The following is a 12,463-nucleotide window of genomic DNA, read 5'->3' as shown; positions in this document are numbered from 1 at the left end:
CACAGGCCCTTAAGCGTAAAATTTGGCGCGGGGCCTATGTGGATATATTCAAGATTTTATTGCCGGCGAAATCCAAGAAGGACAAGGACAAGGACAGTAAGAAGGGATCCGAGGGGTCAAAGGACACCAAGATGGACAAGGGGATATTATCTTGGGCATACGCCTTTCTGGCATATCACTCGGTGGTGGTCGAGGATGACGTCCATAAGACTCACGAGCTCATCCTGTATATGAATATGATTCTACGAGCGTATCAGGAGTTCGGAGGGGAGGCTTGGAAGCAATACGATGAAAACTTTAGGAGGTTCGCCGCACACAATAGGCACTGGCCGTGGGACATGCGGCACAACGATCTGTGGCTTCAAGCCACGCAGCAACCAGCCACCCCGGCTAGTGGGCGTACGCCTACCGGCCACCTGCTGCTGACCCAAGGAAAGGAGGCTACCCTCCCCCGCCCAGGGGCGGGTTCGTGGACCCAGGGCTCTGCGCAGAGTAGTACGACAAGTTCGCCCTTTCGGATCCCGCCGTACTGTTACGAGTACGGCGCCAGGGGAGCCTGTTCCAGGCCAGTGTGCCGCTTTCGCCATGCCTGCGCGTTGTGCAATGGCAGACACCCCACATCCGCCTGTTATAAGAGCAGGGGGGGAGGCGGTAACAAGTCAGCGTTGGGCTCTGCCAAGCCCCAGGCGGCTGGAGCTCAGAACAAGGGGACCAACCCCCATTAAAGTGGACAGGTTGAGGGACTGGCTCACGGGCTATCGCCCTAGGAAAGGTGCCGAATTTTTGGTTGCAGGCTCATTCATCACCTGTCTTTTCCTCCGGGTGACTCGGTAAATGATCGCATCCCTGGGGACTTGTGCTCAGTGCGTTACACCCCCTTTTGAGACAGCTGTCTCGGTGGTACGTGAGTGCGGACCGGGGGCCCTGATGGGCAAATGTGATATCAAGTCGGCCTTCCGGCTTTTGCCGATTCACTCCGAGGATTTTGACCTGTTGGGTTTTCAGTTCGAGGGGGGGTTCTTTGTTGATCGGGCCCTGCCGATGGGTTGTTCAGTTTCATGTTCATTGTTCGAGAAGTTTAGTTCTTTCTTAGAGTGGGCCCACGTGAAGAGCTCAGGGATTCGGTCAGTTGTCCATTATTTAGATGACTTTCTTTTCGCAGGGCCGGCGGGCTCTGATGTATGCCAATGGGGAATGGCTGGTTTTCAGGGGTTGTGCGGGGACCTTGGCGTGCCTCTGGCACATGAAAAGACCGAGGGACCCACCACTAGGCTTACATTCCTGGGCATCGAAGTAGACTCGGTTGCCCAGACCTGTAGGCTTCCGGAGGATAAACTCTCTAGGCTCCGGAACACGGTGAGGGTGGTTAGGGCCGCCAGAAGGGTGACTCTTCGGCAGGTGCAGGAGTTGGCGGGTTTGTTGAACTTTGCTTGTAGAGTGATAGCGCCGGGGAGGGCGTTCATGTTTAGGCTCTATCAGGCGATGGTCGGTCTCAGCAAGCCACACCACAGAATTTGCTTGACGGCTAGTGTCAGGAAGGACCTGGGAGTGTGGCAGGAATTTTTGGACACGTACAACGGGGTCTCCTTCTGGAGGCAAGACATGCTGTTGAAGGGCGACTTCCAGGTGAAGTCTGACGCAGCCGGGGCGGCTGGATGTGGTGTGGTCTGGAAGGATGGGGTAGCAGACGCGTTATCTAGGGGGCAGTGGGCTAGGTTCCGGCTGCTTGCCCCACAGGCCGCGGAGCATCCGGAGGCACCACCCCCCCGCACCTGTGGCAGATTGGAGGGTCGACGTGAACAGGGCAATGGACCTGTCCATAGCAGCAAGCACCAGGAGGTCATACCAGCGGGCAGGTAGGGAATTTTGGGCTTTTCGTCAACTTAGGAGAAACGATCAGCTTTGGCCTGCCCCGGTGGAGCACCTGCTTGAGTTCTGTTCACTTAGTAAGCGCCGGGGGTTGTCAGCCCGCACAATTCGGGGCAAGCTGGCTGGCCTGGCTTTCATAGCCAAGTCCAGGGGCTTCGCGGACAACACGGGGGACTTTAGGGTCAGGAAAACACTGGAGGGGTGGATCAGGGAGAAGGGCCCGCCCCGGGGAGATTGGAGGCGCCCCCTTAAGTTAGCTCACCTACTGGGTTTGGGCGACTTGTGGAACAGTTTGTGCCGCTCGCAGTACGAGGCAGCGCTTTATCGCGCAGTTGCGGTTACGTTGTTTTTTGGTGCGTTCAGGATAAGCGAGTTTTTGGCGGCATCCAAGTTCGATAACTCTGGCCGAGCCTTTACGGCCAGGGACATTCGATTCCAGAGGGGCTCAGTTCGCCTCCGGTTGCGCTGCTCCAAAACGGACCAGAGAGGCCGGGGCATGACAGTCCAACTTTCCAGGACCAGCCATAAGAAGGTGTGCCCCGTTAGGGCACTCTCAGCGTATTGGAGCATTCGAGGAGGTTACCCCGGCCCGCTTTTCTGTCACGCATCTGGGGAACCTCTCACCAGGTACCAGTTTTGGGCTATGACGACTAAGGCCCTGGCCCGCACGGGCCTGGACCCCAAGCGTTACGGGACTCACTCTTTCGGGATTGGTGCAGCTTCCTTTGCAGCCACAGTGGGTTTCAGCGCTCCAGACATACGTGCGGTGGGCCGTTGGCGATCGAAGGCCTTTCGGGCCTACATCCGTCCTTAGGTGAGTGGGGCGGGACCGGGCGCGGCCCAGGTGGCCGATTCTGATGCTGCTTTGTTTCTTCCCTTCTTTCTAGATGATGTACAGGGGGCTCAGAGAGTCCTGATCTTTGGCCACAGCATGGTGTACTGGGCCGAGAGGCGGGCCCAAGAGACAACGCCTGGCACGCAGTTGCAGCTGGACCGGCATGTTAGAGTGCAATGGTTGGGTCGTAGAGGCCTACGTTGGTTGGAGTTGCTTCCCTTGCTTTTCAACAGCGGGAAGGTGCAGGGGGTGCCGGGATGGTTGGTCTTACACGTGGGGGGTAATGACCTGGGAGCTATTACGGGCGTTGACTTGCTGTGGCACATTTGGGATGGCTTGCAGGCGATTTGGAAGCGGTGGCCGGACACCCGCATTTTGTGGTCCAACATCTTGCCATGTAGGGTTTGGAGGCATGCTAGAAACCCCAGGGTGGTTGATAGGGCTAGAAAGAGGGTCAATAGAGCAGTTCGGAAATGGTTATTCCAGGCGGGGGGTGGAGTGATAGACCACCCTGACATCAGGGCAGCCCTGATGGACTTATATAGGCAGGACGGCGTACATTTGTCAGATAAAGGGAATGACAAATTTTTAGCGGACCTGCAGAGGTGCCTGCACATTCATGTGCAGGGGGGGAGCAGGGGGAATAAATTAAAATTTCACCCCCTGCTGTGGCCGATAGGGGGCGGAATTGGGCGTAAGCAGCAACGTGTGATCTCCTTTAGGGGCACCTCTACCGAGGTGAGGGGTGATCTCCCTCTCGGATCACAGGGCTCGACCGGCCTGGGTTCGGTGAGGGGGGTTGCTCCTGTGGCTCGCTGCATGGAGATTATCAGAGACCAGTGGCGAGCCATCCCATACGCCGCGGGGGCGTGGCCTGGGGCAGGGCGCAGGTGTAATTTTACCATGACCTTGCACCCGGGCTAGGAGCTTTTGCCCAGATGTTGCTCAGTTGAGTTTGGTTGGAAAGTTAACTCCGCCCCCATTTTATTTTGCACCACTGCAGGTCACGTGGGCTTATTTGGTAAAATAGTTAATCCAAGTTGAGTTAATAAAAGTGACCCTATTTATACCCATACCTTGTGTCCGACTGTTACTCCGCCTGCGCCGCAATGCCGCCGGCGACTTACCAGCCAGCGCGGGGTTGCGGCGTGGGTGGGGAAGGAGGCCGCCATTGTGGGGGCGGTGCCTGCGGCCCCTCGTCATCCCCAGGGGCCGCAGGGATGACGTTGTATGGTGGCGCTGGCCACCCATTGGCAGGGCGAGGGTGAGGCAGCCCTATAAAAGGGGCTGCCTCATGGCACAGTTCCCTCGCCCTCGCAGATCGGAGACACCCGCCCACCCTCCCTCTGCTGCAGGGTACATATGATGGGTCGCCCACGGTGGGGCCGATTACGAATTTTTTGCAACCACAGCAAATTGGACGAGCTCTGGTTGTTTTTTCGCCTGCTCTACTCTGTACGTGGGAGTGCGGTTAGGGGGTGATCTCACCAACTAGTGCCCCCCCCTCAAGGTCACTGGGGGGGGGGGTTGGCCGATAGGGGGCGGAATTGGGCGTAAGCAGCAATGTGTGATCTCCTTTAGGGGCACCTCTACCGAGGTGAGGGGTGATCTCCCTCTCGGATCACAGGGCTCGACCGGCCTGGGTTCGGTGAGGGGGGTTGCTCCTGTGGCTCGCTGCATGGAGATTATCAGAGACCAGTGGTGAGCCATCCCATACGCCGCGGGGGCGTGGCCTGGGGCAGGGCGCAGGTGTAATTTTACCATGACCTTGCACCCGGGCTAGGAGCTTTTGCCCAGATGTTGCTCAGTTGAGTTTGGTTGGAAAGTTAACTCCGCCCCCATTTTATTTTGCACCACTGCAGGTCACGTGGGCTTATTTGGTAAAATAGTTAATCCAAGTTGAGTTAATAAAAGTGACCCTATTTATACCCATACCTTGTGTCCGACTGTTACTCCGCCTGCGCCGCAATGTATGGCTAATTACTTTTTATAAATTTAAAGAGGCTATTTTTAGAGAGAGAGAAGTGGTATATTTGTATACTTCCTTAATATAAAATGAAATGTTGGATAAAGCACTTTTCAAGATAAAAACATTTCATGTTAACTTACTGAAATAAAAGTTTAAATGTATATTTAAGGATATATCTAGAAATAGGAAAACATGAAGATAGAAATATAGATAGAATTATCACAATCAAGTAAATTAAACTTCAACACACAATTCACTGCTAGCAAGGCTAAGGGTCAAACATTATGGAACTTGAAGTTCAGTTCTATCAGTTATGTGAACTGAAATGTAGATTTGGTATACAGTATCTACATTTAGGCTGTGATATACCTAGAATATTTACTGTTTTATGTTTATAGTTTTCTGAATATTATACTTTTTGAAATATAGTTGTAGGGTCCTTGATGTTCTCTTGCAAATCTCCTTGATGTTTTCTTGCAAATATTTCATTACCAGTGCACTGATGATGTTACTAGTTTGTTAATGAAACACCTCCATGAAAGCAATTAGAGAGAACACAAAGGAGTTCAAACCTGAGTTTGTTTGTTTGTTTGTTTGTTTGTTTGTTTGTTTGTTCGTTCGTTCGTTCGTTTATTTATTTATTTATTTATTTATTTATCAGATTTGTATGCCGCCCCTCTCCATAGACTCGGGGCGGCTCAAACACAATAAAACAGTTCATGACAAATCTAATAATTTACAATTTAAAATATTTTAAAAAACCCATTATTAAGCAGACATACATACAAACATACCATACATAAATTATATAGGCCTGGGGGAGATATCTCAGTTCCCCCATGCCTGACGACAAAGGTGGGTTTTGAGGAGTTTACGAAAGGCAAGGAGGATAGGGGCAGTTCTAATCGGTTCCGCCTCCCTGCAGGGAAGGATTGGAGCCAGGAAGTCAAGCCAGAGTAGAAAATGGTGATGCTTCTAAGCCCCTTAGTCTCAGACCATTACGCAATTGCTCAGAGAGGAATACCATGTTGGGTGCGTGTCCTCCCTCATGAGTTGGACCCTCTACTACTTGAGTCAGGTCCATGGCTGTCATGGTGGCTATGAACTCCTGTGCCAGTCCAGAGGCTTCCCTGAGTGATGGCAGGTTGAAGTCCCCCAAGACAATAAGTCCGGGGAACTCCACCGCCAACCCGGCTACCTCCTCGAGTAGGCAGGGCTTTTGACACGCAGCTGGGAGGCAGGTACATGAGAAACAAGCCCACCTGAACCCCTAAGTCCAACTTCATCAAGAGAGACTCACAACCCACAATCTCTGGAGCAATGAGTCTACGTAGGCAAAGGCTCTCCCTGGCTATAATAGCCACTCCTCCCCCCTTCCCTGGGGTCGAGGTTGATGCCATATCTGAAACCCGGCTGGGCAAATTTCAGAGAGAGGAACTCCTCCCTCTGGGCCCAGCCAGGTTTCAGTAATACATGCCAGGTCAGCCTCCTCATCCAGGATCAAATCCCGGATGAGGAGAGCTTTATTTACCACCAACCTGGCATTGAGCAGCAGCAACCTGAGCCCAGGGCCAGAATTACAAATATTCACTTCTATTGGTGCAATATATGGTAGTTCTCTGACAAAAAAGTTTAAAATTATATTTATTTTGATTAAAGTAAGAATTTAGAGTAAATTATTTATGAAAACTAATTGCTGTTTGGCATAATACTCATTTCTGAAGATTCAAACTTCACTAGCTCAAAATAGGACTAAGTAAAAAGAGCTAAAAGATGGCAAACATAAACCATGGCCCCACATGTCCTCAAATGCATAAATACTTCCTGTGTTTGGTGTTTTAAAATTTACAATTATATCTCAAGGCTAAGTTGATCTGAGTGATTGTACTTCACCCATCTATGCAAATGACAACACTATTTTATGACTATGATGAAGATTCTTCATTATCACAGATCATTATGAATGAAAAATTAACAGCCAAATGTATAACAATGATTTTTTTCCCCAAGCAACCTAGCATGAAGGGAAAATAAGTATTTGAATTTCCACCATAGTTTATTCCTTCTAATATATAAATATAACCGAAAGTGCAATAGAAATAAGTTGTTTCTATTTTTGTTTGTTTTATTTATTTTTACACTGACTAGCTATTCTCTTTTTCTTTCCTTTTTAAATTCACATTCATTCACATTCTGGTATTTTTGAACAAAGATTTTGGAGTCTTCTATTAATCTGCATTAGCGTTATACATAGTGTCATGAAAGGACATATTTTTGTTTTTAAATTGGGTTCCATCTTTATGTTTTGCTACATTAATTTCCTATATATCAGTTGCTCTGGAAATAACATTTGAACAGCACTTAGCAGACTTAAAGTATATACATGAGTCTCAGGAGAAGGGGGGGCATAGAAATTGAATAAATAAATAAATAATGAATAAACAAATACAAAAAATACTAAAATACGAATTTCATAGTACTAATTTCAGGGTACCTTTCCCCCCATTATTTGATTATATATGTGATTATATATATCCATATTTCATACATTCAATCAATATACACCTCCCGCTTGTTTGCCATTTTGATCAATTCTTTCTACTGAGCCTTTCATTCTTTTGAGAAGTCAAATTAGATCATGGTGATAAATAAAAAGTCTTCCCATTAAAGTATTGGGCTTGAACTACGGAGATATAACTTCAGGTGTAGATATTTCTGTGCTCAAATTACCAGTTTTTAGAGCAGAGAAGAGGTAACCTATATATCATTTTAAGATTAGAAACGCATATAAATAAAAGAAACATAATGCACCTACAATCATAGGCATTTGAAATATAGCACAAAGCCGTGCATCCTCAAAGATAACGAAATCTCACTTCTCCAGATTGTAACTTGTAGAACTGATTCTTCTATATTAAAAATTGACATCCTCACAAGTTAAACATTAACACGTCAGTCTCCAGGCTAGTAAAATTTAACCTATATTTTCAAATCCTCAAACCTGTCTTTCATGTTAACTATTGAAGTTTCATTTTCACTTCTAAAGTACCTCATCACATTACACTACATGTCCCCCCCCCTTCCAAAACCATTTCAGTACTGCTGATTTGACATTTATGTTTGACAAGAGAGTGAATAGATTGAGATGAACTCTCACACTAAACCATTTCACCTTCTACCTGTGGAAAGCTTCATAACCCCTGAACAAAAAGGAAGAGTGATACAAATGGAAAGTGTCTTAGCCACCATTAATTTGGACTTTATCATAATCAAATTTCCTAGCAAATGTTCCCTGATCTTTAATTTAATAAAATAAATAATAGGAACTCTTGATTTGTGGTAAATAAAAAGATTAAAGCTGAAATTCTGGACAGTTCATAATACCTAAATTGATTTCCAAACAATAATATAATCAATATAAGTAGAAAATAAGAAAATTAAAGAAGCTCAACCCTGACCTGCAAATATTCTCCCCTGTTGGTTAAAGATGCTTATGGGATTACTATTTTTTTTTCCATGCGTGTAAAATTGTAGAAATGCATTAGAAATTCATTTTTGCTTTTTGGACTTTTCAATACAAGCATATCCAAATTGTCATTGTCATCAGTTTCTTCAATTAATGACTACCTTTTATTTCCATCCATCCAGGATATCTATATAAATACTGCAAGCGCTATTGAAAACATGAATCATCTATCACAAATGAAAACGTGTTTTGCATATAAGAAATCTTAACCTTAAGGTGAAAAACTGATTAAAGTAAATGAAATGTATTTAATTGTCATAAATTAAAAATAGAAATAAGATATTTGTATTAAATCAGAACAGGTATATCTGAACGGAACATCTAATGTTTTATTATATGACTATAATAAAAGAAAAAAAATCTACTGATTGTAAAAAAAATGCAGACCCCATCCCTCCCCCAAAACAGAATTATCTCATCTCTAGTATATGTACGCTGTTGCTTTCTTAGATCAATCATGAATTCAATGATTAGAAGAATTTGACTTCCATAATTCCCATTCATGATATCGGAAATTATGTGATTTGTAACAATGATATTATGGGTGATATTTCAAATCTTATACCTTGTCCTTTTATTGATATTCTCCCATACCATTATAATTCCTTCCCATTTTGTCATTAAAATGTAGAAGGTGTGGTTATTCTTATATTTTTCATTTTTTGTGATTTTTTTCCCTTGTGAACTTCTTCACAAAATGTTATACAGTATTTCCTAGAATTTCACTTGTTTAAGGTTCTATCAGTTCCCTAATTTAAATTATATACTTTAAAAAGTTAAATTCTAAAACTTTCTCAATAATAAAGTTGTTGGGATTAAATGTGTATAGATCTGCCCTTATTAGGTGCCTGATATAAGATGACATTTGCTGTTTCTCAAATGTAAACAGTTACAGATACCTTTTCACTGAGCTTATATTTTTAACTAAAACAGAGAGTATGCCTTTCTTGCCCACTTCCTTTTAACTGATAAAACATGATGATTTCCCCCTTAACTAAAACTGTCATGCCTGCTCATGTTTATGCAAAATAGAAAATTTGGAAGAAGAAGGAAAAGAAGAAAGGAACACAGTAACATCAGAAGAAAATATCAAAGCACCTGTCACAACATCTTATGGCTTTTATCAAAGTAGTAAGAGAATACATTAAAGTAACAATATAGGTAGCTCACATGTGACAGGACTACTAACTCAGCACTATATTTGATTAACATTAGTATGTACAAGATTTACATGTATGCTTTGTTTATAAACCCAGACACCATTTAAATATTACAATGGAAAATATAATCTTGTAAAAATCAGGTTTAAATTTTCTGCAAGAAAAATGCTTCTTTTCCTACAATTTTTCATATGGCAGCATAGATTACAACAAATATTTCCTTGCCTTTCATCTTCTTAATATAGACCTTTGAAGTCTAAATGCATCCTTTAAAATATATTTGTATTCAAGACATTGTATAATCTATTTTAAAAACACAGAAGAGCATACTGGTATTTATAAAGCAATACTTTATATGCAATATTATGTTGAATGGACAAAGTTATGGTTCAAAAAAAGAAAGAAAGAGAAAATTTAAGGCACAATCCCAAAGGAATATTAAAGGTTGCATTGCAATAAGAATATCAACATTAGGAATATACCGGTATTTAAAATACAAGGAGTCAATAACAAAATATTACATATGTTTCCCTAATAGTCAAGGAAACATGGCAGAAACAGAAAGTATCTTTTGTAAAGGTACATCTTGATAATGATATTTATTTAAAGAAAAATAGTGGTTTGCTATAGGCCAATGCTATAGCTGAAAATGTGTCCATCTCCTTAGAAAAATAGCAAAGACGGAGGGATAATCTATAGTTGAGATGTAAATTATGAGTGATAAGTAGCCTAGGTAAGTTATGAGTGATTTTGTGAATAAAAAAACCCTTTCCCCATGACAGCCATTTTGTGGCTCCCATGACAGCTATTTCTATTGAATCATTTCATCCACATGATTGTTGGTAAAATATTATAAATATGCGCAAAAGATGTACATTAAAAGAACAGCAAAACTTCCAATAGACTTTGAGACCATTGCCTGGATCCAATATTTTAAAAAACATGCTTCTACCACCAACAGCATTACAATTCTACTACTATTTCAATCCATTGACATTTGTGGGATTTATATCATAATTTGCAATAATGTATCTTTTTTAATCACTACAGGTTTTTTTACTGGATGACTATGTTTCATTAGTTTTTCCTTAACCTGATTTCATCCCAGAATATTCCCAAATATTATATTGGTGTGTTCAGTTTTGAGATCAGAGGCCACAAATGCTAGGAAGCATGGGAAGTTAACAGAAATATTATAAAGCTAAAGTAAAAATTAGGAACGGTTTTTGATAAGCCACAGGAGAAATGACTGGTGGTCATTTCTGAAACCAACCAGGAAGGCAGGTCTACCACATTTCCGAACAAGCTTATTTTTGAACTAAAACACTGATATAAAACAAACATTTATTTTGTAAACATTTCTTATGCTCCATCATGTTAAAAATATAAGAAGACCCAGCATAGATCAGTTTTACTTGTAGAACATTACTTTCTACAGTGATCAGCTAAAAAACTAAAGAGGCCATAAGGCTAACAGAAAATCAAACAAAATTTAAGAATGCCAAAAGGAGTAACATATATTTATTTATTTTATTTGCTATTCTACATTCTTCAATTAAGAGAAATGTCATCTGTATTTCCTGTTCTTCGATACCAATAAATCTTGACCTTATTTTGTCATTATGTAGAAAGTGCATTTAATCTAAGTCTGTAAATATTCATTTGATTTGATATTCTGTAACTGTAACTGTAGTTATTTTTATACAATATAAAAAATGTATAGCAAGAACACAATACCTATTCCATCCCAGTATTTCTAATTGGGCGAACACATAAAATAGATTTTTTTTTAACAAGAAAAAAACTATCTTGTGGACTATTCAAAATGTTTTGCTGTCTCAGATGAAAAAAGTTGCCCTTTACAACTTTTATATATATTCCAACTGAATGGTAAAATTAAAGTCTTCTAAGATAGTTTAAGAATAGTGTTTAGAAGAGTGAGCAGTAAAAGGAAATTAGGCCATCAAAGAATACAAAAATGCTGACTCTGTTTAAAAGTGCTATTGCTAACATGTTGTCAGCTGCCCTGAGTCTAAGGAGAAGGGCGACATAAAAATCAAATGAATGAATGAATGAATGAATGAATGAATGAATGAATGAATGAATGAATAAATACTGTGGATGGTACCATGAAAGCTGACACCAGCCAGGGCATAGAAAAAAATAAAATAAAATAGTGCAAAATTGAAAGATGTGCAAGATTATGAGCTGTGGCAGTGCAGCGGTTAGAATGCAGTATTACAGGCTACTTCTGCTGACTGCCAGCTGCCTGCAATTTGGCAGTTCAAATCTCAACAGGCTCAAAGTTGACTCAGCCTTCCATCCTTCCGAGGTGTGTAAAATGAGGACTCAGATTGTTGGGACCAATTTGAGACCACTTAGAGAGAGTTCTAAAGCACTGAAAAGCAGTATATGTCTAAGTGATATTGCTATGGCCCTTAGAATCACCAAAAATTAGATTTGACTGAATGGATATCATCATATTCTTCTTCATCATCATCTTAATGGAACAAACTATCCATGCAGGATATTTTAATTTTTAAAAATGGCATACTTCTTATCTTCATTTGATTTATAGCATTTGTTCGTTCATCCATCCATTCATTCATTCATTCATTCAATTTCACTGCTGATCTCATTCAATGACTCTGGGTAGCTTACGATTCAAAAGTATATTACAATTAAAAAATTAAAAACATTTTAAAAGCAGCCCTCGAGATAACAATCAACATTTAAAACAAAAAGAAAAGATTCTAAGGAGTAAAGATGATGGAGATATACAGATTGGGAAAAAGAAGCATTCTTTTAAAGTCCAGATTTTAAAGATAACCTTTGGATGTGATTCAGACACATGCTTCCATAATTCATTGAACTATAAGAAGAGAAAAGCACAGCACAATAAACTTGCAAGATTGTTATCACGGCAAATTTCAATAAAGGTACTATTAGCTTTCTTATAGAGATAATTTCCTGATCATCGGGCTGGCAATATAAAAATTCAAAACATAAATTAGAATGAATAATATAATAAAGTTTGCCCAGTAAAAGAAGTTTGAAGTCACCTTTTTAGAACAATGAATTTTATAAATAGGTATAGGCTTTTG

The 12,463-nt window shown here is 42.0% G+C and overlaps 1 protein-coding gene across 1 annotated transcript in view; it reads right to left on the bottom strand.

The window, feature by feature from the left end:
• The window catches only part of TFEC (transcription factor EC), a 67,515-nt gene extending 59,960 nt beyond the window's left edge, over positions 1-7,555 (bottom strand). The window contains exon 1 of the mRNA XM_070755484.1: positions 7,489-7,555. Within this exon, the coding sequence (XP_070611585.1) occupies positions 7,489-7,500 (12 nt within the window). The 5' untranslated portion in view covers positions 7,501-7,555. The remainder of the gene's footprint in view (positions 1-7,488) is intronic.
• Between the last annotated feature and the right edge of the window lie 4,908 nt (positions 7,556-12,463).

This window comes from Erythrolamprus reginae, chromosome 6 (genome assembly GCF_031021105.1).
Source record: "Erythrolamprus reginae isolate rEryReg1 chromosome 6, rEryReg1.hap1, whole genome shotgun sequence".
NCBI classification, from domain to species: domain Eukaryota; kingdom Metazoa; phylum Chordata; class Lepidosauria; order Squamata; family Dipsadidae; genus Erythrolamprus; species Erythrolamprus reginae.
The sequence above is the reverse complement of the archived record's forward strand: the minus strand, read 5'-3'. Positions and strand labels throughout refer to the sequence as shown.